This window comes from Falco naumanni, chromosome 12 (genome assembly GCF_017639655.2).
Source record: "Falco naumanni isolate bFalNau1 chromosome 12, bFalNau1.pat, whole genome shotgun sequence".
Lineage (NCBI taxonomy): Eukaryota > Metazoa > Chordata > Aves > Falconiformes > Falconidae > Falco > Falco naumanni.
The window spans coordinates 33,847,210-33,872,797 of NC_054065.1; the positions used below are offsets into that span (position 1 = coordinate 33,847,210).

The 25,588-nt window shown below is 55.0% G+C and overlaps 1 protein-coding gene across 7 annotated transcripts; it reads left to right on the plus strand.

The window, feature by feature from the left end:
• Positions 1 to 24: 24 nt before the first annotated feature.
• Positions 25 to 25,537, plus strand: KLC4 (kinesin light chain 4). Of its 7 annotated transcripts, none has more exons than XM_040611636.1 (17): positions 25 to 135; positions 1,612 to 1,768; positions 9,929 to 10,195; positions 10,394 to 10,624; positions 10,995 to 11,073; positions 11,164 to 11,389; positions 11,670 to 11,757; positions 12,137 to 12,238; positions 12,551 to 12,724; positions 12,888 to 12,987; positions 13,505 to 13,557; positions 16,277 to 16,344; positions 16,427 to 16,535; positions 17,349 to 17,498; positions 24,265 to 24,389; positions 24,507 to 24,564; positions 25,079 to 25,537. In XM_040611636.1, exons 3-17 carry the CDS (start codon positions 9,947 to 9,949, stop codon positions 25,166 to 25,168), a joined length of 1,902 nt encoding a protein of 633 aa, XP_040467570.1. In that variant the 5' UTR covers positions 25 to 135; positions 1,612 to 1,768; positions 9,929 to 9,946; the 3' UTR covers positions 25,169 to 25,537. The 7 variants fall into 7 exon arrangements, 6 of the variants coding, with proteins under 6 accessions (XP_040467570.1, XP_040467573.1, XP_040467574.1 ...); XM_040611639.1 differs by having other exon boundaries at positions 17,349 to 17,471; XM_040611638.1 differs by having other exon boundaries at positions 50 to 135; positions 1,549 to 1,768.
• Positions 25,538 to 25,588: the final 51 nt, after the last annotated feature.

The following is a 25,588-nucleotide window of genomic DNA, read 5'->3' on the forward strand; positions in this document are numbered from 1 at the left end:
CATGTTGCATTTTAAAGGGGCTGCGCCGCTGAGGGAGGTGGGTGGGGCTGGGCGGGGACAGGCTCCTGTCCCGGCGCACGGGACCGCGATTGCGGACCGGGACAGCGACCGCCATCGAGGCCTCGCTCCGAGCAGGTTGGGCGGGCGGGGCTGCCAGGGGGTGGTCGTGTGCGCCCGCGCTTCTGTTGCTCTCCCCGCCCCGGGCCCAGCCGGCCCGCGGGGAGGGTCCGGGCAGCCCCCGCGGGGCCCGGCCGGATCCGTGCGGCCTCCCCGGGCACCCGCCGCCGCGGGGCTCGGCCCGGGCCTGGGGCCGGCGTGGCTCTGGGGCCGCAGCGCGCCCTGCCCGCCGGGGGCGCGGGCCCGAGGGGCGGTGAGGCCGCTGGGTCTGCGGCCTTGGGGTCTGGCGGGAGCGGGGCGAGCAGCTGGCCGGGGCCCCGGCCCTCTGCGGCCGGCCCTGGCCTCCCTGGGGCAGCGCCAGCTGCTTCGCTGCCCGCGCTCTCCGGCCGTGCCGGGCCGTGCTGTGCCGGCTGGAGGAGGCCGCCGCCCCGGGGCGGGGGCGTTGGTGGCAGCGGTGGGACCGGCTGAAGGCCCACTCCTGGCAGTTCCAGGCTGCTCTGTAGGCACAGTCTGCAGGATTCACTGCTCTATAATTAGGTGGTGTCTTTGTTGCCAGGAATGGCTTTCAGTGTCAGATAAATAATATGTGTTTGCGCTCCTTCTGTGTAACTTGCGTTATTTTTTTTAGCCGGGTGTGCCCTGTAGCCAGGTTTGCCCTCCAGAACCTGGGAAAGGAGAAGAGTAGGATGCTTTAGTGAAGAAGTGTGTTGTGAAATGAGGCAAGAGAGAGCCTGTGTGTCAGCATGGCTGGGCTCCTCCTGGGACACCCAACGCCCTTCCACCTCTGCGGGAACCTGTAGGGAGGGACACGAATCCTGATGAAGCACTGGCTTTGGCAGACATAGGTAGTTGGGGCAGCATGCCTCCAGAGGCTCACCAAACATCATAGAGAGCACTGAGAAGGTCGCCTGTTACCGCAAATGGCATGGTCGTAGCAACAATCCACTGGCTACATTGCATGCTGTGGCGTTTGTCCTCTCCCTGCATAAGGTGTCTAGAGATTGAATGAACGTTTCCAGGCGATGCCTGGCCCAGCTCTGCACTGTGCAGTGCTGGCACAGTAGGATGCCCAGTGATCTTGTCCTGTGCCTGGCCATTTCTGCTGGCACAGTGATAGCAATCCCACAGCTGGAGGGTTCTCTGCAGCTCTACCTGCTTGGCTTTAGGGGATGGGATGGGGTCAGCAGCAGGGACACAGGTGAGGATGGTGCCAAACAGGATGTAAAACCTTTCGCAACAAGACTGAGTGTAGGATGGAGCAGATCTAGCTGGGTGTAGGGCAGGGGTGACTTTGGGGGCAGAGCGATTGGGCAGTGTGTAGTGGCAGCCTTGGGGGCTCAGCTCTGCCCCTTCGCACTGCCCCTTCGCACTGCCCTTGGGCCCCAAGGAGGGAGCTCAGGGTTTGGCATGTGGCGCTTTCTGCGCTCCCAGGAGAGCATCCGACCGTCCTGTTTCTGGAGCCTGGCTGCATCTCCTCCCCTCCCCCTGCTGCAGTGTGGTTGGCTGCTGAGTGCCTGGTGCCTGCGCTTCTGCTAGAACTGGAGGGCAGCGCAGCAGACGCCGTGGGAGCCGCGCATCGCTGCGGCCTGTGCTTCGTGGCACTGGGGCCTCCGGGAGTGCCAACGCTGGACAAGCCGCTGCAGGCAGCCAGGTACCGCTCCTCTGCGGTGAGGGTGGGGGAGGATTCCCATCCAGTGACTGAGACGGGCAGGGCACCCAGCCGTCCTGTAACAAAGGACCGCTTTGAAGTGCAATTTTGAGCAGAGCTGACAAAAACTTTTCTCCTTGGAAAGCTTACAGTTGGCCAGGTGGGCACAGAAATTCTCTATGGTGATACTGAGGAGGGATGAAGGGGTGTCTCTGGCTTGCATATCCCGAGAATATGCAACGGGCGTGCCTTCTGCTGCCAGACAAAGCCAGAGAAACTATGACGGAGGCAGCTCCTAGCACACAGCAATGGCTCTCAAACTTTCAAAACCTTGTTTCCTCACAAACCTTCCTCCCATTAATAAACTGCTGACTAAGCTGTCCCAAAGTGGAGATGCACCCTACTAAGGGTGGGGGGCAGGGGGGGACAATTGCTGGTAAGCTTCTAGGAGGGAGAGGATGCATCTGGGAGGAGGTGTCTGAAGAAGGGCTGGGGGATGGTGTTTCAGCTGAATACTCTGGCCAGGCAGCCAGGAGGAATTTGCACAATGGTGGGAGGCAGAGGCACATTACCAGCAACTGCAGCCTTCCCTGCGTCTTGAATAGCTGGCATCTCGCTCTTTCATGCAGCTCTATGCTAGGGTCTCCTCTAGTGCCCTTGATCTCCTGGCTCCCGTTCCAGAAAGCACACGCCACTGCATGAGGGGAAGGAGGGTGGTGTTCAGCACACATCGGGTCAAAGATCTGGCCAGCTCAGACACAGGGTAAATAAACATGGCTGAGCTTTGCTGTAATTGGCAAAAGGAGCAGGAAGTGCATGTTCTCTCATCTGCTTTGGAGGAATGTCCAGGTAGGAACAACAGCATTAACTCCAAATACCAAAATGGCTCTCAGGGCACAAAGGACATGTGGCAAGATTTTGACCTTGGCAGAGCTGCTGGATAAAGGCTTGATTTGATAGGAGAGAGCCACATAGCTCCTCAAAGAACTCCAGCTGGTGGGGGGAGCCAGAGGTAAAACAGATCCTTTGCTTATTATGCAGGTAGAGCTTTGTCTTTGAATTTGGATGCCTTGTTATGGTTTACAAGACCTGTTTGCTTCTGGAAATAATAGCTTAGTCTTGCAGCTGCCCCAGTAACAGCATGGAGGGGAGTGTGGGCTCTCTAGAGCCCTTTGGGGCACTCAGAGTGGCTCCAGGGCACTTGCTGGTCCCAGCTGTGTCCTGGCCATCTCCTGCACTCCTGAGGCACATCCAGTGCATAGCCCTCACATTAGACAGATGCTTGCAGAGGCACTGGCTCCTGGGAATTATTCTGCCTGCTTTAATACTGGCTACTTCATGCTGGCAGGCCAAGATAATGGCTCTCGCTCTGTCTTTTATAATAAGAGTGAGACTCCCAATCAGATTCTGAGGCTAGGAAGAGATGCTTGTCCTGGCTTCATTCCAGCTGCTTAGCTCTTGTCTCCGCTAGCCTGGAAACAGGTTTTAGTGTTGTTCCACTGTAGTCCCAGGCACAGCAGATGCATAATGGATTTGGTGAGCTGCTGCAGACATGAGCAAGAGTTTAAAAACGAGGTCTTATCAGCTGATCTGGAGGTGTTAGCATAAGCTTGCTGGTGGGGGTGGTGAAGACTGCTGTTCTGGTTCTAATGGCCTGTTGAAAGGTGCGTGTTTCTCTGGCCAGCCAGGGTTGTAAACAGCATGAACTGCAATAAGGAGCAAAATGGCTTTCTGCTAATGGCACCTGTCGGTGCTGTTTTGGTTTTTTTTTTGGTTGGTTGGTTTTGTTTTGTTTTGTGGGTTTTTTTAACCCTTGTTGCCTCCAATGTCTGTAAGACCTTTCTGGTCTTGAAAGGAATGAGCGATCTGATACAAAGTCAACCAGACCATCTTCTCTGTATTTCTCAGAGCACATATGCTTATTGAAATTGGATCATGCTCCGGTAACAGAGGAATTGCTTGCTCTGGTCAATCAGAACCAGTAGCTTTTGACTTGGGATTTCCAGCTGTGGGCTGGAAAGCGGGAGGACGATGGGAATATGTGCTTTCTGTAGTGATATGAACCCTGAGTCACTGTGGCCAAGTTCCTGTAAAGCCAGCTTACCACCACCTTTGCCGTAAGTTTCAGGAAGGTTATGCTAAGGTGCGTTTTCTGTTAGAGATTGTAGGTGGTGGCGAGCTGAAGCTTCTAGGGCAGAGAGGAGTGTTCAGTTCTGAAGGGAAAGAGCATGAAAGGAGCTTCCTATCTCCCTGTGGTGGAGCCATTCCACTTGAGCTGCGAGTCTAGTTCCACAGTCCTAGTTAAAAGCCCCTGGGGCTCTTGCAGGCAGCCTGCTGATTAGCACAGACTTTCCCCAACACAGGCCTTCCAGCATCTAGAAAAACCCCTGGAGCTTTTTGCTCAGCTCGAGCTGGCCTGTGTCAGCTGCTGCTGAAAGAAGCAATCCTGGCCTTGATCCCTGTCCAGGGGATAGGATGGGCTGGACTATTTCCAGCAATGTCAACTTGTACTGAGTTACACATAACTAAAACTTGGGGAAGCTGGTTGGGTGAAGCCTTTCTGGGCTTGGAGATCAGCTTTAAAACTGTGCAAGGGGATGCCTGGATGCTGAGGACAGTCCTGGTTTTGGGGCGTGGGAGAATGTGGTGGGACAGTTCCTTGCCTCCAGTGCTGCTGGAGGGGGGCTGCATTGCCTCTCTTGCTCTGGGACAGAGGGATCCGGTCCTTGTGGGACCCTGCTGAAAGGAGTCATGCTGCTTTTTCTTCCTCTGGGCCTAGGGTCAGTTTCCAGAGCTGTGGTGCCTGGCCCCTTTGTCCTGAAGTGGTGTTCAGTAAAGGCAAATGTAATAAGGAGTTTATCTAAGGAATTCAGATGAGGATGTTTTTTCTTTTTATTTTTTTTCCCCCTCCCATGTGATGATGGTTAAGCCATGGGACAGGGGTCTGAAGAGCTTCTGGGATCTCCATTTTGGGAGATACTCAGCTCTTGGCTAGATATAGATACCTGCTTTGAGTGAGGGGGTGGACCTCTGAGAGACCTCTAGGCATCCCTTCCAAGTAATACAACAGACAGGCTCTTTTATTAGGAAGGAAGTTGCAACACAACAGTCTCTATGGTCCATGAAGTCATCTCTGTGTTGGCTTGCCTCTCTAGACTGTCTGCAGTGCAAGAAAGGTTCAGGCTGGAGGCTGGGGTTGGGAAAACTGGGCAGAAGATGGGGCTCTAGATGCCCCCTTTTTTGGCAGTAATGAGCTGGCAGCGGTCCAAAGGAAAAAAACCCCAACTCCCTACTTTTATCAGGTTGTTTTGCTTCCCAAATACATAACTTTGCTATTTCTCCAGGCAGTGAAAGCACATCTCACAGCATGCAACTGGGATAATTATTGTTAAAATAAGACTTTAAGCCTTGTGTTTTAATTTCTAAATGCTACAATTGCTGTCTCTCTCCCAAATGTGGTCAGTCATTCTTGCTATGGGTCAGACTTACTCTTTTTTCCACAGGAAGCTTTTTCCTAGAACCCAGCTGGTTTTCTGCAGCTTAGATCTCCTTCTCCTACAAAACAGTTTGCTGCTAAAAATCTATGCACACTTCTATACAAAAAGTGCTGGCAGGCCATCTGCAGTTTGAGGGAAGCTTCAATTATTGTTTTGACAGTATTGCTTGTGCAAGTTGTGATGGTACCCTGTAGTGAACTGAATTTGTTGAGGGGTGTGTAGACCTGAAGTCTCTGTCCTATTGTAGCTGACACCTGATTTCCCTGGTGCTTTTTTTTTATTTTTTTTCCTCTCTGTAGCCTTCTAGCATTAGGCGTCATCATCTAAGCTTTAAGATTCACTTAGGCCCATTGAGCATCCTTGTTTCTGTTGTGGGTTTAAGGTAGAAGCAGTGAAGCTTCCAGGTCTTTCCTCTTAAAGCTCTTGCACGTGGGATCAGTTTTCAGAGGCAGAAAAGTGAGCTGCTGAAATTGCTGATGCTCAGTGATTTCCCAGTTACGCACTTGAGTACAGGAGGAAAGTTTCTGTCTGGCAGGATGTGCTAGCTGATGGATTCCCAGCTGATGGCTGCAACTGCCACAAAACTTGGAGCACGCATGTTCCCTCCCTGTCTTCCTGCAGCAGTCCTCCAAATGGGAACAGGGGAGGGGAGGGGAGATGGGTGTTGCCGGAGAGCCAGGCTATTCTAGCAGCTCAATGTAAATAGGGAAGACATGCCAACTAGAGCAGAAATGTGCTGGTGGAGAGACCTGGGCTGTGACACCGGCAAAGTAGTGATGAATGCAGCAGGATAAACTAGGAGCTGGGGGCTCCATCTCCTGAGGAACTCGTTGGAAAAGCATTCTTTCTTCATATTCCAGTCTGAACCTCCCCCTGCCAAAGGCAAATGGTGGTGTCTCCCCTCCTCTCTGCAGGAACCTCTGAGTTTGTTTCCGCCTGGACAAAGGACACTTGGTGCCCTTTACTGAATGTGTGGGAGTAGGAAGAGTGCTTATACAGCAGCCTCAGCCTGCCTGACCTTGGCGTCGGTTGCCATAGAGCATGTTTCCTCTCTGAAGGGCTGGGCACTTGAGTGTTGACCTGCCTGGGGAAAGCTCTGTAGGGGAATAAGGCTCTGTAGGGGGAAAAAAATATCATTTTGGAGGGATAATTCAGCTCCCACCAGTGTGTGTTGGTTTTCTTTGCTGTGCAAGAGGTAGAATCATTGAAGTGACTTCTCTGCAGTCTTCTGTTTTCTTATTGGTACCTGGAAGTGAAAGGCCCATGTGTGGTTCTTGGGTTTTGTACCCTGTGTCCAGCTTGGAGAACCCCTGTCTACTGTTGAACACCGGAAGCATGTTGGCACCTAGCTGAGCTGTGCTTCTAGGATGTCGTCTTAAGGGAGAAGGACCAGGATTGTGTAGAGGTGTTTGCACAGCCAGTGGGAGAAGAGTGGCCTGTACTGGTATGTCTTGAGGATCTGAGGATGTAGCTGCAGGGTCGGATGAGTGTGGTGTGCTGTGGGTCAGGACATTTTGAATTATTTTCCCTTCTCAGTCTGAAATCTTTACAGTTCTGAAAAACAAGTTGATCATGGGGACTGCAAAATGCTCAAAGCTTTTTCTGCTGGAAGGGCTGAAGAAAGGCAGGATGTTGCTGTAGAAGAGGCACTGGTGGTTTAACACACAGCTCGGAGATTTCTCAGTTGAGGAACAGTTCTGTGCACAGTGGAATAAATGAGGCTGATTTTCTATGGATCTGGGTCTTGTCTGACCCTTGTTACCTAGCAAGGTGCAAGCTCTGGTGGCTTTTTATCATGATTTGTAACATGTTCCTCTTCCCAGTGCTTTTGTAGTGTACATTTTTAAAGATGGCAGCAAGATCTCTGTATTACATAAGTAATGCTTCCATGAAAACTGTCAGCACTTCACAGCTGACCCAGTACACAGAGGGACAGATGATGAAGAGGCACTTGTGCTGCACAGCTGTGTGAGCCTTAGGGCAGAGCTCGAGTTTTGTTGTATGCTGGGTATGAGGCTGCACTGGGGATCTCCCTGTGTCCCGAGCATTGTCTGTGCTCCACAGGACTCTCATTTCCTGATCTTCATTTCTGAGTCTGGGGCTGTGTTTCCTTATGAGCTGAAACCAGAGACAGGGGACATTTAACCCTTTAGCAGCTGTTACCTTGGCTTTTGTGTAAGCAGATGAGTGCCTGTTGAGCCTTCCTGGAAAGCTGTCTGGAGCCATTTCAGAGCAGGAGAGCAGTGCTTTGCCAGACATGGCAGCGCTAGTGTCCTTTGGGCTGCCAGCCTCTTCCTCTGGAGTTGGGAATTGTTGCACGTCTCTTCCTGAATTGTGGTCACCTGCAGAACCCTGCCTTAGGCAGGGCTTCCCGTGTTGCTTTAGCACTTGATCACTCCCCCAGATGTGTCATAAAGGTAGGAAAAAGAATAATCAGGAGAATCGTGGACCAGAACACTTAGATGCCAGATCCTGGAGAATCAGTTTGGAAGACAGGATATGAGTGGCAGCCAACTCTCAAAAGACCTATTCTTTTCTTCAAAACTGTAGCCTGTGCCCTCTCTGTTGATCTTAGTGAGGTTTTTCATGCCATTCTTTTCATATGGTCTGTAAAGCAAACCGGGAATATGTCACAATCTGGATGAGACTTTTCAGTGTAAGATGCACAATGCCCAGGGTAACTGCATGTGGAGCATGGCAGATGCCCAAAAGTGAAGGATATAGTGAATATGGCTCAGGGTTTGGTGCTGATGGTGGATCATGGAGTGAATGTGAAGTCAGTGTTATGACTCTGGGATAGGTGGGGGAGGACTCAGCTCTTGCTCAAAGGCATGAACAGGAACCCAGTCTTCAGGAGATGTGAAGTGTTTCTGCCCTGCTGAGGTTCAGTAAAGTCCCCGCTGTGTTATCAAGAGTTTGCTGCCCTTTGTGAGGGATTGAAGTGCATTGCTGGAACAGAAACCAAACAGTAGCTGAGAGGAGAGCTCGGGCCTGTAAAACAACTCTAGAAACTTCTGGAAGAGTGAGGCTAGAGTAGGAAATGGGTGAGTATAATGGGATGTGTGTACTTGTAGCAACTGCCCCAGCACTGTTTGCCATCTTCACTTGCAGTGCTGCAGGGAGGAAGAAACTGGGCCCCTCTATTGCTCTACCCCGGGCAGGGGTAGTGGCAGCTGAGCTGGGGGGTTTCCCTGACCCCCCTGGGCAGAGTCCACAGGTGGGGAGGAAAGGAGCCCAGCCAAGAAGAGGAGCTATGCGCTCTCTGTTCATGTACCTGAGGCAGCATTTGTGCTCGCTCAGTAAACCAGGCATGAGGCTGCTGATGAACAGAGAGCTCAGACCACGCAGAGGTGGGTCCAGCAGGAAGACAAAGACAAATCTGTTGGTGGTGCTTCCCTCCTCCTGCGTAGTGCCTGGGCAGGTGGCCAGTTCGCTGGCAGCAGGGCCCTGGGTGCACAGGTTGCAGTGCCTCCCACCAGCTCTGGGCACAGCAGGAGCTGCCTGCGCAGGGCGTTGCAGGCTGGCTGCCTTCAGCCCTGCAGAAGGCTGGCCTTGGAGTCACCGATGGCAAGGTGGGTGGTGGCTTTCTGCTGTTGGTGAGTAATGTGAAGAGGCTGCTGGGGTGGCTCAGCTGAGGGGGGAGGCTGAGAGAGGGTTGGGTGAGTGAGCTGTGGAGCAGCGAGGGTGCTGTCAACCTGCTATAAGAGGTCTTGCCTGCTTCTTAGGTCTCACCCTCTGGCCCCTGTGTTTTCCTAGCTCCTGGATTTTCTATGCAGGGATCTTGCAGCCATGCTAACACTGTGGGTTGTAGCACTTGGTGTCCCTGTGCAAAGGCAGTAGCTTGGTACTCTCCCGTGATATATCTGGGAAGGAGTACAGAGTCCTTGTGTCATCTTGAGGAGTCCTTGGGCTGGCAGCAGGGCAAATGAAGCTGAGAAAGCTGTTAGTGTTTCAAGCTGACACCCACGCAAGGGTTACACTAGTGTAACTGTAGCAGTTGGTGTATGTAAGCTTTCCCACGCAGGCATGATTCAGTTCATGCTGGTGGTGTTATGTCCCTTATCGCCACAATGGCCATTCCGTGCTGGGGCTAGCATTGCTTGGGATACTCTTCTGGTCAGGGAACTTTTTTGTTTGGCCCAGTAAAGCCACTGATGCCTCCCTGTCTGAGAGATGCTCTTCCAGGAGATTTTCTATTGAGAAAGCAGAAAGCTTTGAGCTGGCATCCCTCCACTTTCTGTTCCCTCTCTTCGTCGGAAGAGGTGCTGAGCTCTGACAGCCTTCTTGCATCTGTGGTCTGTGGGCAGGAGGTGTATGCATCGCAACCCCAGCTGCCGACTACAAATCTGTGTTCTTAAATGGAAGCTAAATCAGCTTTCCTCACTGCTGGGAGTGTGGGGGTGTTGGAGGTCAGCACTGATTTTAGCCTTTTCTGTCTCCTGTTCACCTGTGCCACCTGCACTGGTTGCCAGTGCTCCGTGCCACAAAAGCAGAGACATGTGCCCTGACAGCTGTCTGCTGCCAAGAGGAGAGGGGAAGGGGAAGGGCTTAGAGTAGGCAACCAGTTGAACACTGTCTCTGGCTGTTTGAAGGAGGCTGTGACAGTTTTGTATGGCTGTGACTCCCTGAAACAGCGCTGAGGTGCTCAGGTTCTCTCTCTCTGTAGGGCTGCAGGAGCAGCACTATGTCCACCATGGTGTACCCAAGGGAGGAGAAACTGGACAAACTGAGCCAAGAGGAGATAATTTCCAACACCAAGCTGGTGATGCAGGGACTGGAGGCACTCAAGAATGAACACAACTCCATCCTGCACAGCTTACTGGAGACCATCAAGTGCCTGAAGAAAGATGAAGAAGCCAATCTTGTGCATGAGAAATCCAACCTGCTCCGCAAGTCAGTGGAGATGATTGAACTGGGGCTTGGAGAAGCTCAGGTGAGAGTGGTGGGTGACCCCCTAGGCATTACCCAGGGCTTACAGGGGAAGGTGGGCATGTGACCATTCCCCATAAGCTGCAGGGGGACAGCAAGGGGTTGAGTGTAGAAGGCCAACGTGGCTCTGAGGGTGAGCCCTAAGCATGCATGTGGGGGAGGTACAGGATTGTGGTGATTACTGACTGGGACTCTTGATAAGGTGATGATGGCATTGTCCAACCATCTGAATGCTGTGGAGTCAGAGAAGCAGAAGCTGCGTGCTCAGGTGCGGAGACTGTGCCAGGAAAACCAGTGGCTGCGTGACGAGCTTGCCAACACCCAGCAGAAGCTGCAGCGCAGTGAACAAACTGTGGCTCAGCTGGAGGAGGAGAAGAAACACCTTGAGTTTATGAACCAGCTGAAGAAGTATGATGAGGATGTCTCACCTTCGGTATGCCCTAGTCCTGTCAAACAGCCATCTTTGAGGGTGGGCGAGGCTGGACCAGCAAGGTTGCCTAAAAGTGATAGTGTTACCCTGGATTTTGCCCCTTCCTAGCTACTGTGCACAGCAACACCTGTAACTAAAGGGAGCCTGCATGGCACAAAGTCTCTGGAAGACCATGGAATAACATGGCAGGATGTGCTGGGGAAATCTGGCTTTGTTAGTTTTGTTGTGTTGGGGGAAGATGGTGGCAGAGACAACAGGGGAAGTTGGGGGTGTTGGTGGGCTGCAGCAGGGAGGAGAGTTTGGCAGCTGACTCAGTGCAAGCTGCTGCTGTCTCCTCTGAGAACCAACAGTATTGCGATTCTCATCCTCTCAGGAGGAGAAGGAGGGTGACTCCGCCAAAGACTCTCTGGATGATCTGTTCCCGAATGAGGAGGAGGAGCATGGTCCTGGATGTAAGTGTTTGCTCGTGCATGGTCAACTCACTGTCTCTGTTCAAGCCTTCGGTGCCAACTGTGTCCCTGTTTATTCCTCTGTGCCTACAGTGCCCCACCAGCACAGCAGTGCAGTGGCAGCTGCCCAGCAGGGAGGCTATGAGATTCCTGCACGCTTGCGCACTCTCCACAACCTTGTCATCCAGTACGCATCACAGGGACGTTATGAAGTGGCTGTGCCGCTCTGCAAGCAAGCGCTGGAGGACCTGGAGAAGACATCAGGCCATGATCACCCTGATGTGGCTACTATGCTGAACATCCTGGCGCTAGTGTACAGGTGAGTATGGTGGGGAGGGCAGGATTGGGCCAGGAGAATTTTCTGCCTCTCCCATTTACCAGGACAGCACTTACTGGTAACGTGGAGCTCCCCCTGCTTCCAGTGGTTTGCCTTTCAAAAAGGTATTTGGACAACCAAACATCCCAATATAACTAGGAGGAATGGAGAAATGAACGAGCTGTGGGGGCTGTGTATGAGTGGAAGGAGGACTATTTGCAGTTTTGCTTGCTATGGGCTGTGGTGTCCAAACACCAAATAACCGGTTGACTTTGCACTGCAGGGATCAGAATAAGTACAAAGAGGCAGCACACCTCTTGAATGATGCACTTTCCATCCGTGAGAAGACTCTGGGCAAAGACCACCCAGCGGTGAGTGTCTCCTATCTCAGTCACTTCCCTTGACCTTTGGGTGCTCTAGAATGGTGCCTTTTATGGTGTGTCTGCAGCTGGACTACCAAGGACAGTGTGCTCTGTGATGTGAGGGATGCTGTTCACGTGATGTGGGGCTCTGTTTTACTGGTTCATTAATTCCTGCGGTCTTAGTCAGTATGGCCTGTCAGGAGTTAGCTTCTCCTGGATTCTGTGATGCAGGCAGGGTGACCTTCTGCCTCTAGACCTCCTTCTTTTCAGAAGCAGCTGTGGTACAGGCATGAAGGAGATGGGATAGTCACTGTTGCTGCTGCTTGCACTTCTTGTTTGGTCCCACTGGATTCTGCTTTGTTTCATGGAGAAGCTTATGTCTCTGCAGGTGGCAGCGACTCTGAACAATCTGGCTGTTCTCTATGGCAAGAGAGGGAAGTACAAAGAAGCAGAGCCACTGTGTAAGCGAGCCCTGGAGATTCGTGAGAAGGTACTGGTCTCCCACACTCTCCTTCCTTCCAGCTCTCCCTGAGGGTTTTCCTGCATTACCTCACTGCACCTGGGAGATCCAGGACTTACCCAGCTGTTGATTCTGCCACCACTTTTCCTCTCTTTCCAGTGTTTGCAGCCTTAGAGAGGCCTGCAGGAGGTGGAAGCTGCAGTTTCTCCTCTGTACCTCCCTAGTCTTTGGCTCCTGTCTGACATAGGCATGTCCTCGAGGGGTTACAGTATCTACTAGTGCCAGGAGTTCACTGCAGTCTTTAAGCATTGACTTTTTGTGGCTTCTCATTTGTTTACCCAGGTCCTAGGCAAAGACCATCCTGATGTGGCCAAGCAGCTGAACAATCTAGCCCTGCTGTGCCAGAACCAGGGCAAATATGATGAGGTGGAGTACTATTACTGCCGGGCTCTGGAGATCTACGAGAGCTGCCTGGGTCCTGATGACCCCAATGTGGCCAAGACCAAGAACAACCTGGTAAGATCCTGGGGAGAGGCCATGTGGGATCAGGGAGTGGTGCCATGGGAAAGGTGAGCATTGCCTGGTGCTTGGAAGAAGCAGAGAGATAGCTATGAGGCAGGGAGGGGGCAGAGTTAATCTGTGTTGCCCAGTGGGGCTGGAGCTGTTTTCTTTGTTGCAGGCTTCCTGTTACCTGAAGCAAGGCAAATACAAAGATGCAGAGGTGCTGTATAAGGAGATCCTTACCCGTGCTCACGTGAAGGAGTTTGGCTCTGTGGATGGTTTGTACAGTAGAAGCTGTTGGGGCTGGGGAAGGGTGAACGGTTAGGTCTCCTGCTCCCAGCCTAGGCTTGGCTGGTTCTGGTATCCCCCTGGCAGAGGGATGGGATGCCTTGCCCTTGAAACACTGCCATTCTAGTGTGTTATGCTGCTCCACCTCTTCTGTAGAAGCTTTTGGTCTTTGCTGAGTTGGGAATAGCTGTGGTTAAAAGGTAGAATAGCAAGTGGCACAGTCATTCCCAGGCATAGGCTGAAGTTTCTCCTGTACACCTGGCACAGGTACTTCCCCATGGGAGGGCTTGTTCCTTCCTTCCTCTGTCCTGCCCTTGCAATGTTGGTTGCCTTTCTTGGGGCTTAGGCCCAGGGACTGGGGGGTTCTGTATGCCTTGTCACTTCCCTCTGAGTTGATGGCTCTGGGGACGGAGTGCTGGGCTGTGCAGGAGGCAGAGCCCCCGTGAAAGTGGCAGAGCAACAGGGTGAGGAGGCGAGCAGAGCTGTCTTGCATTCTTCCCCACACAGATGAACACAAGCCAATCTGGATGCATGCGGAGGAGAGAGAGGAGATGAGCAAGGTGAGTCTGAGCTGGTGATGCTGCCTGTTGACAGCAGCAAGAGCCCTGGGAGGGGAAGGAGATCCAAGGGTTTTGATCCTCTCTTCTCACAGTTAGACCCTCCTTTCCTGCAGTCTGAAGAGCTGCCATGGCCACTGATGAAGGCCAGGAGGGGTCTGGAGAGTGAGGAGAGAGCATGGCTGCTTCTTGGCGCAGCAGGAAGGGAAGGCCCATCAGAGAGCTTGATGCTTTTCCTGGGGCAGGGGATTGTTCAGCTTCTCCACCATGGCTGCATGCTCTCTCTTTTTGCTTTAGTGATCCCTCTAGGGCACGCAGATGATGCAAGATGGCGGATGGCAGAGGGTTGTGCTGCAGGGCCTTGGCACTCTGTTCCAAAGAACTGCTAGTACCCAGAGCACAGCCCACTTCTGAAGCAGCCCTAAGGCTGCCTGGGGAAAAATGGAGGTCAAGAAGAAACTGCTGCCATCACCTTTCTTAGGAAATGGAGCCAAACCTCCTGAAAAAGATCTCTGCAAAGGGCAGGCCCTAGCTGTTCTGCATTCTAGCTGGCCTCAGAGAGGAGAGACTTTTGTGCTCTCCTTCAACTAGGCTGGGAGGCAAAGAAGCTGTTACTTCTGTTGCCCAGGCCCTGCTCTGTGGTCAGCTGATAAATGCAGCAGAGTCCTGTCTCTGCTTCTCCCAAGCCAAAGACCTCACCTGCTTTTTGGCAGATGGGTGAAACAGCAGAACGAAGGGCTCTGGTCTGGTCCTCTAGCTGCAGTAGGAGCAGACACTGCCTCTCCTTCTCCTTTGCCTTTAGAGCAGGCCTCATCCCTACATGGGCTCAGGCAGCAGGCTGGCAGTCCTATCCTGTGAGCCCTAAGAGCAGGGCACTAGCAGCTGCCTCCCACCAGCATGTTGTGTGTTCCCACTGAACTGCTCTGTGCGGTCCTCAGTGCAGGCAGTGCTCAGCTCTGCCTTGCACTGTTCCAGTTGCTGCACTACGAAGGCTCTGCTGCAAAGAAATCACACTTGCTGCGGCACCATCCTGTGCAGGAGAAATCAAAGTTGGACCAGAGACTAGGCTCCCCTTGTTCCCTCTGGGACTGAGACACTTTTGATGGTATCTTTGGAGAATTAAGAGGTCAAAAGCAGATAGTTGTGGTGTGGAGCTGTGCTCCAGATAACACAAGCTTTGCTACAGGGCAAGAGAACAGGCTCAGGGACCCGAGTTCTTAGTTGGAGTGAGATTAATTTTACAGCCTGGGGCAAGGGCTGAGCCTCTCCCTGCCCCTGGGGCTCCTGTCCCCAAGGCTTCTGTGCCCATGGCATGGCATGGTTTGGTGTGACCTTCCTGGCCAGGCAGCAGTAATCACAGACCTGCTTGTACTGCTGGCCCAGGGGCTGGGGCTGCTGCACCCTGCTTTGTGCTGTGTTTCCACATCTCCTATTAAAAAGCATCAAACCTCTCTTGTAGAGCTTCACTTTTTATTATTTTTTCCCCTCCCCTCAGCCCTCTTTCCCTCTGCTCTCAGTGGCAGCAGGGGGAGGCCAGCTCCTGCAAGCCAGCAGGGCCTGGGGCACAAGCTGGCAGCCCTAGCCTGTGAGGGTCTTTCTGCCCCAGGGGATTTGAGATCTTTCCCCTTGGGTTCAGCCGCCCTCTTAGGGCTGCCTCTCTATAAGCTTCAGAGGCATTTTGAGTCGTGAGCTCTCCTGTCCCTGTGGCCTGCCCAGGCTGGGTGGGCTCTGGCGTAAGGAAGGCTGCATGTGCCTGTGGCTCAGGAAGATTCCAGGATGTGGGGTGAAGATCTGAGAAGTGCTGTGGGACTGAGTAAGAAAAGTGGTCCCTGTGAAAACAGTTTCTTCTGGGCTGGAGCCCTTGTGGGAGGGAACCTCCTGCTGTGGAGCAGTGGCCCCCTGCACCTGCTTGGTGAGAGCAGCCCTGCTGAGCTGGGGGCTTCCTGCCCAGCCCCTGTGTCCTGTGAGTGCAGAGCCCGGGGCATGGCACACCCCCAAAGTGCTCACCATGCACCAGGATGCACAGACAAGCAGCCCTGCTGCTGCAGCAGTGGTGACTCCTGCCTGTAGGTGCCATGGTCCTTACCAACCCAGGGCAATGCTGCCCTGCGGAGTGGGTTGTCCTGGTCCTAGATCTTTCTCCTTGAGCATCAGGCTCTGCCCCCTCTCCTGTTGTTCTGGCCTGCAGCCTCTTTGCTCCTGGCTGTGGCAGGGCAAACCAGGCAGCTTTGGGGTGCAAAGGCTGGGCACTTGGATGTGGCTGGCTGATTCCTTTGCTAGCTATGGCTGAGAGCTTTAGTGCCCATGCTGCCTGACATGTTTATGGGCCTTTTGTTGGTTGAGTGTGGGTTTTTTTCCCCTCTCCTTCTTGCATGTTGGGGGGTGGGTGGGGCGGGATGTCATGTCCTCCAGAGCACCATGAGGATGGGCTGTGTTGTCCATGCTGCCTTTGGTACTGTGGAAGGGGCAAGGAGATGGGATTATGCTCCCTGCAGGGATGGGGACATTACTTCTACTTGGGGCCCAAATCTGTTGTATCAAATGGGCTTTCAGCTTTCCCTCCAGGAACCTGGTGGGCTTCATCACTGCTTTCGCATATTGTGTTTCCGAAGGCTGGGCTGGTGCAGGGTTGCAGCCTGGGGCTGACCATGGCCCCCAGAGGGAGAGCACAGGCTAGAGAATGGCATGGGCCTAACAACTGTCATCTCTCCTCACCCTGTAGAGCAAACACAGAGACAGTGCTCCCTATGCTGAGTATGGCGGCTGGTACAAGGCCTGTAAGGTTAGCAGGTAAGAGGGGTTCTGTAGGCAGCTGTAGGCTCTGGGTGGGGTGGCCCCAGGGCTTCAGCTCACCTTCCATCTATTGCTACAGCCCAACTGTGAACACCACTCTGAGGAACCTGGGTGCGCTGTACCGACGCCAGGGCAAGCTAGAAGCAGCTGAGACCTTGGAGGAGTGTGCGGTTCGCTCTCGGCGGCAGGTAACCCCAGAGGGGCCTTCCCTGGTGGAGGGGACTTTGTGGGGCTTGGGGTGGCAGGTCACGGCACAGCATTTGGCTTGGGGTGCGGCAAGGGACTCTCCTGGGCCTTGCAGCTTCTGATATCCTTGGTTTGCGTTCCCATGACACCAGAGTGCCTTGGTGGCTGGGGTTGCGTTTGTGCAGGGGTACACACGTGTACATGTGCAGGGTTGTGCATATGCATGCATGTGTGGATGGAGCAGGTGTCAGTGTGTGTACATGTGGGGAAGAAGGCATGGCTCTTTTGAGTGGAGAAATACTACAGCTGGGTTAGGGCAGGTTACTGGGCTTTGTCAATTACTGGGGAGATCTGCAGTCTCTGGGATGTTTTCTTCCCACTAATTTTTTGTCCAGGGAACACACTAGGGATTTCTTAGAGTACCTCTCACCCTAAACTCTTCTTAATCCTCAAATAATAAAGCAGGAGCTGTAAGCACCTGGCACAAAGACTGAAGGACAGAAAACTTCACACACACCAAAATGTGAAGGAAAAAAAGCTGTCAGCTTTGAGGGGGTAGCAAGCCCTTGTCCCCCAGGGTCTTTATGTCTTGGGGGGTGATGTGGTGTGTGACTGAGCTGGGAACCCAAACAGGGACTGCTAAGTGCTGAATGGCATTTGGTTCCATCTTTCTGACACTGGAAAGTTTTGGCTGTGACGGGGTAATGGCCAAGAGAGGGGATGGGACCAAGGACAGTGATGGCACGGCAGATTGTTAGAGGGAAATAACACAGAAGGGCAAAACATGGTGCTTCCTTATCCCTTTCTACTTGCAGGGCATTGACCCAATCAACCAGACAAAGGTGGTGGAGATCCTGAAGGAGGGCGATGGCATGGAGAGACGTCGGAGCCTGGGGAGCAGCGTCAAGTACGAGAATGCCACAGACGGTAGCGAGGAAGTGAGTATGGGCGTGGAATGGAGCGGGGTAAGTACAAGACACCATCAAGAATGGCCTCAGCTGGCTGCCAGAGGGAAGGGACAGCCTGGCTCAGGGCTGTCCCTGCGTGGCCTGTTGTGGCATCCTTGTCTGCCTCCATTCGTTCCCTGCACAATTCCTTCCCCTCTTTCTTGGCATGAGCCAGCCAGCCAGCCCTCAAAGGTGCGTGTCTGGGCCTGGATTCTGGTGTACAGGCCAGATATCCCTGACTGAGGGGTCCTGCTTCCAGGGGGCTGCCAGGCCCTGGCAATGCAGAGCATGAGCTGGTCCTGGCCTGCCCTTAATCTTAGCCTTGCAACCTTATTAACATCTCTCCCTGCTGCTCCCTGTCTCGAGGCTCTGGCTGAGAGCGTCGGCCCCATCTCAGGCCCACACAGGCTCTGTGAGCAACTTGGCTGTCTGTCCTGCGCCACAGGCGATACTGAGCCTGGGGAGGTGTGTGTGCGTGTGTGTATGTGCCTGGTGTGTCTGTGACTGAGTGACCGCAGAGCATGGGAATAATCTGCAGCCAGCATCTTTGCTGTTCCCCTCTCCTGGTCTTATGCCCTCCGTGGGCTCTGGCCAAGCAGAGGTGATAAAAGGCAGGTCTTTGTGGGATGCCAGGCCAGGCTGACCAGTAGTGGCAAAAGAGGCTGGTGTTAGCTGGGCACAGACAGGGCGACCCGGGCCTGTCTCGGCTTGCTCTGAGACTGAGGGATACTTTGGTCACTAGCATTGAGTTTGGAGGAAGGTAGCAGTTCAGGTCTGGGACAGGTGTCTTTTGCCTTCTGCAAGCAGGAGGATGGAGAAGAGGTGGCAGGTGAGCGTGGTGCTGGTGGGTGCTTGGCTGCTAGAGCCGTTAATGCTTACCATTCCTCCTGCAAACTAGTTGGGAGTGTAGCGTAGCTGGGTACCCAGGGCTGTTGCAGCCTGGCACAGGCAACACACTGAGCGCACAGAGTCTTTTGCTCCCCCCTCACATCTGCTGTCACTAACCCTTCCTCACCTGGCTCTTGCTCTATCCCCACCTGCATGAGCTCCCTCCCTTCCTCTTCCCTGTTGCCATGACAGCCCCTCAACACCCAAGCCTGAAGCCTGCTGGCTCTCTTGATTGTGGATTGTACCCAGGAGGTGGCTGGAGGGGACCTGGAGAGCAGAGCTTCAAGGGGACCTGGCAGCTCTGCCAGATACAAAGCTGTCCTCTGTCCCGGCATCAGGAGTGCAGAGGGTCCTAAGCCCTGGCAAGGCACCAACCCTGGGTCCTTGCAGTCCCTGTTAGTAGAGGGAAGGCTGCAGGTTTGGATTAGGATCTCCTGGTGCCTGTCCTGGCTGGTGTCTCTCTGTGGTTCCTCCTGGCTGTGGTTGATCATTTTGCACTGGTGATGGTCTGGGAGACCTTCCTGACAGTCTTTGAGCTGATCATCCCAAGGCAAGCAGGCAATACCACCCTCTCCCTGAGCCTGATGAAGCCAAGGGGGATAGTCCCTACCCATATGACCCTTCCCCAGGGGGTTCAGCAGGGCCTCCCTGGCCCAGCCAGCTGTAGAGAGTTTGAGGTCTAGCCCAGCACCCTGGAGGACGTGGCTGCCACGTGATGCTTGGTGACTTTTCCAGCCTGCTGCACACATAGCCAGCCTCCTCTTCCCAGCCAGCAGCCCTGCACTGGGCTGCAGCTCCCTGAATAAGAAGGCTGAGGCATCTCCCGCTGCTCCTGTCTGTCATGGCCAGTTGTTTCCTGTGCTGGTCTAGAGACCTTGGATATGCTGCCTCAGGGCGGCCTCTGCTGCCATCCCTTAGCTGTCAGCTGCTGCAGACAGGGCCGTGGGCCCCCCCAGGGTGCCAGCAACCTCTGTGCCCTGCTGCCAAGGGCAGCTCTGGAACCACCCTGGGACCTGGACCAGCTACTTGCTGCCCAGGTAACTGGGGTGGGAGAGCCAGGGTAGGGGCTGTGAGAACAGGGATGGCGCCATCTCTGTGGCGCTGAAGCCTTGGCAGGTGCCCTGTGCCCAAGGCTTGGGAGCAGGGAGCCCTCACAGCAGGAGGTCCAGGCTGTTCCTCCCGGAGCTAGCTGTTCTGCCGGCCTGGCCTGCTGGAGAGTGCTGGCAAAGATGTGAGTCTGCCACTTCAGCCTCATGGGACTCCCCCCCTGCCCAGACAAGGCCTGTTGTCTCTGCATGCAACCTGGGCCCTGCCCCACCTGCTCCCTGGGTGACCTACAACCTCACGGCCTTGTAAATTGTGTCTTTCTCCTCTCTGTGCACTAGGCTTAAATGCCTCCCGAGACTCCCTCTTTCCCCTCCACCGCAATCACCTGGATGTTTGTGTTGTATCTTCCGACTTTTCCTCCACACCATCCCTCCTTCCTCGGCAAGGACTCCACGCCAGTCCCCCAACCCTCCCGGCACGCAAGGGCACCGCGACGCCTGCAGAGGAGTGTCTGGCCACGTGGCCCAGCTCCAGCCCCATGGCCAGCAAGAGCAGGAAGAATCTGCAAGGAGCTGCCCGCTCCCCCAGGCCAGGGTGACGGGTCACCATACCCTTGCGTGCCCCCACTCCCAGCCTGCCCTTGCACATCCCTGGGGACCAGGCCTGCGGGGGATTGTCTTCACTCCGAGTGTGCCGACTCCACCGTCACTAGACATCCTCAACCCTCCTAGCTTCTTTCCTCCTTCTCTGCAGAGGCCAGGATGGAGGCACGAAGAGCGGGGGGGGCTGTTTTGGGACAGAGGCCTGGCCTTGGCAAGGCTGTCATATGCCCAGTTGTTTCCTTCCCCATAGGCTTAGCTGATGTTAGTGCCCTGTAGCAAACCTGCGCTGGCCACCGGTGAGCTGGGCTCTCCCTGCAGCACAGGGCAGTCCCTGTCTCGCTGTCCTCTTCCTGCTGAGCTCTGCATCCCAGGGGCAGCACGTGGATCTCTCCACAGGGGCACAGGAATGCAGAGTGGCCCATAGCTACTGTACATCCAAGGTGAGGTGAGGGGGGTGACTGCCAGGGGCTGTGTGCATGGAAGAGGGATCTGCCAGGACAAGCATGTTTGGTTGGTTACAGCGTCCTGGCCTGGTGCTGTAGCCAAGTTCCTTGCCTGTGGCATTAAGGGTGAATCAGCTCCCTGTTGCTCCAGGGTCCCCAGGTGTGACTGCTGGGAAAGGGAGAGGCAGGGGTGAAATTGTTTGCTGTTCCTTGAAGACAGAGGAAGAGTAGGAAGAAAGCCGAACTTTTCTGCAAGAGGCCAGGCCCCAGGCCATTAGAAGTGGCCAAGATGTGGGGAATGGCCGGTTTGGAGCGGAGTGGCTGGGAGAAGAAGGAGGTGCAAAGGAGGGTGTGAGGAAGGGAAGAGCTTGGGCTTGGGGTGCTCTGAGCACGTGGGGGCAGATGGGATAGCTGGAAGGAAGTTTCCACAGGAGAAGGGGCCAGGTGTCTGTCATGGAGGTGTCCTCCATGGAGGAGGGAAATTCTTGAACTCAGGCCCTGGGCTGCCAGGTGTAATCTCTGGTGCTGTGCCTCACTGTCTGGCTGTCCCTAGCCAAGTGGGTGGGAAATCTGTAACCCTGCTACTGCTAGAGGCATGTGAGGTGTTTGTGTGTCTCAGTGCCTCTGATGGGACTCCAGGCCTGCACAGGATCTGGTGCTGTCAGCCACTACTGGGAAAGGGGATGTTTCCCAGTGCCAGACCTCTGCTGCTGTGAGCCTTGCATCGCACCCTTGGGTGGACACCCTCATCTCACCTCCTACAGAAAGTGAACCTCCCTGCCCCTCCTATCTGGGAAGAAAGCTGGGGAGGCTGCAGCCAGTAGGATAGAGCCCAGAGGCCAGCGCAGGACACCCCCGCTCCCCCTTATTTATTTAGCTAGATAGTTTTTCTCTTGCTAGGCAGGTTATGATACTAAATGTGCTTGTGTCTGTCTAGGCCTGGCTTTCCTGTGGTGGTGCAGAGGCCTTGGGGCACACACGTGCTGTTCCCTTGGCAGCTTGTGCTTGCTGAAAGGAGGTTTGTCCTCAGGACCGTGGGGTGTGGAGCCCAGGGCTGAGTGCTCTAGGGCTGTGCCTTCCCAGCCTCTCTCTCCCAGCACTGCTCCATGCTCCTGGAGAGTGGTGAGTCCCCAGTGCAGGGTGCATTCATGCCTCAGTGCCACCTGCCCCTGTGCCTTGCCATGTCCTAGACCTGGTGCTGTAACAACCATACCTCTGATTAAAGGTAGACAGACCCAAACCGCTGCCCTGTGCTTCTTTCCATGCTCTGTAGGCTAGCATTGGCCAGCCCTGGGGTGGCGGGTGCACATGCTTCTGGAGCAGGTGTGTGGGTGCTTGGTGTCTGTGTGTGTGCAGGGGAATGTGCAGCCCCCAGGCACCTCTCCTAGGCTGAGCGCTGGAGATAAGGGAGCCAACTCCACCGTGCCTCCTCTCCCTAACCTCCACACTGGGGTTGCTACTAACCTCAGTTCTGTAGTTATATGTGGCAGGGCTGCCTTGGGGCATCTGAGCTTGGGCCTTCCCCAGCAGGTGTTTCCATTAGCCAGAGAAATGCCCCATTGTGTCCCCCAGTGCTGAGCTCTGTGTGCTGCCAAATCCTGCCCAAGTCCTCTGCCTTTGGTGGAGAGCAGCTTGGTGGTTGGAGTTGCTTCTTTCTCTTTTGAGTGCTGTCATCCTGGTGGGTGCAGTGGAGTGGGGGCTCTGCGGTAAACCAAGCCCCATAAATGTTCTGAGTTAAAAATAACCCTGCAGAAAAGGGAGTGGGAAGAAAAGGAAGGCTATTTTTAACCCAGCATGCAGCACCGTTTGGTTCTGGTGTTGGTCTGCAGTCAGTCTGCATCACTGCAACTGGGGAAATGTGGCTCCATCCTCCAGCCCTGACTCCAGAGCATACTTCCTGGCTAGATCCTGCTGCCCTTGTACCATGGTCCAGCTCTCTTGCCCTAGCTTGTGTGCCCTGGCAAAAGAAACAGTGTCTGGCATGGCAGTACGTTGCAGGGAGGGTGGTGACCCAGTGCAAGTCTGGTGGGGAGGCAAAAGACACCCTGCCCCTGTCTTTGCTAGTGCCACATACTGATGACTAGCTCCTCCACAACCTGTGCAGGATGCCTGGTTGCAGTAGTCGAATTGTTTCCCTCGTCAATACTTTCAGTGCTCTCTGCATTCCTGGTGAGTGATCCCTTACAGCAACAGCACATGATTCCCGGTCTGGAAACCCCTCATCCTGGTGAGAAAGTGAAGGGGTTCAATGTGCTTGGCTTATCCAAGAAGGGGTGAGATGAATACCAGGAGAAGGTTTTGCTGGTAGGAAAAGTCCTGTTCAGCTGTCGGAGAGAGGTCTAGGGCTGGGTCAGCTTTGGGTAGTCAGAGTGGGGAAGTGTTGGAAAAGGCCACAACCCAGGGGAATCAGCACAAGGGGGTGACTGGCCCAAGGCAGAGGCCCTGAGCTGCATGGCTGCATTGACAGACCTAGGGAAACTGCTGCTGCCAGCCTGGGCTACGTGGCATTTTGGTCATTTAGAAAGATACAAAGGGGCTCCCCACATGCTCGTGCAAAGGGCTCTTGTGGTTGCCATGTTTCCTTCTTTTTCTGCCCTGATGTGCCAGTGGCCATTGCGATCAGGAGCAGGGAGGACCGCTGTTGTCAGGACATCAGAGAAAAAGTGACTCCACAGCAGCAGTGGTGCTACTACCTTATGCAGTGAACATGCGTGGCCACAGGGGAAGAGCTTGGTGCCACAGTGGCACGAGGTAGCATTATTCTGGCAGCCTGCACCCTGTGTGCATGTGAAGCTAAGTGCAGAGACGGGCTAGAGCCTGTCAAGGGCTGAGAGTGCCTTTCTGAGTACTGGGGACTTTTGGGCGGCATGTGGGAAGAAACAAGCTGAGGAACAAGGTTTAGGGCTGGTTTTGGTCTATGGAAAAAGCAGGCAGCTATAAAGACACCCCTGCAAAGTGCTACCCTGGGGCAGCTAGCAGGGCTGGGCACAGCTAAAGATGTGGGAGTGAAGAGAGTGGTGCCTGCTCTGCAACACAGTGTTGTTGCAGCCACACGGATGCACCCCAGATGGAGCTGCCTGAATTGTTCAGCAAGCTCAAAGCTAATTGTCTTGGGGGTGTTACAGGTGGGACAAGGCCATGTGTGCATGTGGATTGATCTTGTCTGACATGAGTGAGCCTGCAGGCCTGGCATGCACAACCGGGATGTGCATTGGGATGAGTGCTGGATGGAGAGGAGGAATAGCAATGGCATGGTGAGGAAGGGTGAGGGGAGTGGGAGGAGGAGGAGGAGGAGGAGGATAGTCTCCAGCCAGCAGCATATGAGGAGGCAGCCCTTGAAATTAATGTCCTGGCAGCATGTCCTGGCCTGACAAAAGTACCCCTGGGCTTGGTGCTTCCTTGGCTACTGGGACCTCCTTGATAGCTGCTGCCCGAGCTGTTGCAGGTGATGGAGCTATGTCATGTTGGAGCAGGGCCATGGGGATGCCAGTGCCATTTTGTTGACCTACACCAGGTCACCAGCACGGCTGGCTGGATGTTGGGCTTGCACTGGGCAGGAGGGAGGATCGGTCTAGATGAGCCAGGCCATGGTGGTGGGGGGTCCCAGACTCCATGGTCATTATGTCCTGTGGAGAAATAGGAGGAGCCACATAGTGAGCAGTAACCCTGCCCTGGGCCACGTCTCAATCCTTCACACAAGAGCATGTTTGGAGCCAAGCCCAGTTCCTGGCCGCTAATCTGCAGCATGCCAGAGCCTGATCGGTGCCACTCAGCCGTCACCCTGGCTTGTGTCTCTGTGTCCAGGATGGCAGTGGCACGCTCCAGCGCAGCAGCTCCCTGGGGAAAATCCGGGATGTGATACGGAGGAGCAGTGAGATGTTGGTCAAGAAACTGCAGGGCAATGGCCCCCTGGAGCCCAGGAACACCAGGTAGGGACCAGGACTGTGAGGGCTGGGTGCAGGCTGGGTGGGGGCCCTGCTGCCTTGGGGGTTTGGGTATGGTCAGGCACAAAAAGATCACACCTGTTCTCCTCTGCTTTCTTGTAGCATGAAACGAGCTGCATCATTAAATTACCTGCACAAGTCTAGCGATGCTTCATTTGAGGTAAGCACCTGGCAGGTCGCAGGGCTGGCACAGGAACAGGCACTGGCATGGGGCTGTGTGGCTGCAGCTAGCCACAGGGGTCACTGCCAGCGACACTGGTGGTGTGGGGTGCAGCGGGGGCCACACATCCTGTGGTGCCCAAGACCCCACTGAAGGCATTCATCCATGCAGCTGTACTCTGCAACTAGCTGTGCGGTGCTGGAGCTGCTCCGCCTTCCCAAGGGGTGGCCTGGGCCAGTGCCCCACTGGGCAGCTGCACAGCCCCTGCTCTGAGCTCAGAGCTCCAGAGCTGAAGGTGCTGCTTCCATGTAGCTACCTCCCGGCTTGCACAGCTCGGCAGACCCTCCAGCCACAGGACGGGAGCAGGGAGGGCTGAGGCGGCACCTAATGCGGCTGGTGATGGCACCGAGGGGGGGCTGGCTTGCAGGGCAAGGGGTGCAGGGGGTGGGCTGTCACCTTCGGGGTGCAGGCGTGGATGGCGGGTGCTGGTGCTGACGGCTGGTATGTTTTGCAGGGCACCCAAGGCCTCCGTGCAGAGACCCGAGGCCTCAGCGCCAGCAGCATGGACCTGTCCTCCCACAGCTCCCTGCTCTCCTCCAACTGACCCCCCACCGGTGCCTCAGCACCCCGCTCCGCGGGGCAGCACCCGGCGCCGTCCCCACCTCAGCCGCTCAGTTTCCCCCATCACCGGCTCTTGTGCCACCGTCTGCCCATCCAGCCCGGGACCCCCGCGGGGGGCACCCCCGGGCGGACCTCGCAGGTTTGGGAACCGCAGCCCCCACGCATGCTCCTCTGCTGCACCAGCCGCACACGCAGCCAGGCAGGAACGCGGGGGGGGGGCGGCCCCCCCCCCCCCCCCCCCCCCCGCAGCTGTGGCGGGGCGCCGGGGAGCGTGGGCGGCCATGGGTTGATCCCCCGCGTTGGTTGATCGCTGTACTTTTATTTTATTAAATAAAACCGACCCTAGAAGCGACTGTGGCTCGTCCCGTGGAGGGGGTGGGCGCGTGACGCCGAAGGGACGCCA

Excerpts from the sequence above, each read along its gene's own strand:
- KLC4 (XM_040611636.1), top strand. The coding sequence starts at position 9,947 with ATGTCCACCATGGTGTACCCAAGGGAGGAGAAACTGGACAAACTGAGC. Across the intron at positions 12,725-12,887 it reads CCAAGACCAAGAACAACCTG|GCTTCCTGTTACCTGAAGCA; the intron begins GTAAGATCCTGG and ends TCTTTGTTGCAG. Across the intron at positions 13,558-16,276 it reads AGAGAGAGGAGATGAGCAAG|AGCAAACACAGAGACAGTGC; the intron begins GTGAGTCTGAGC and ends CTCACCCTGTAG.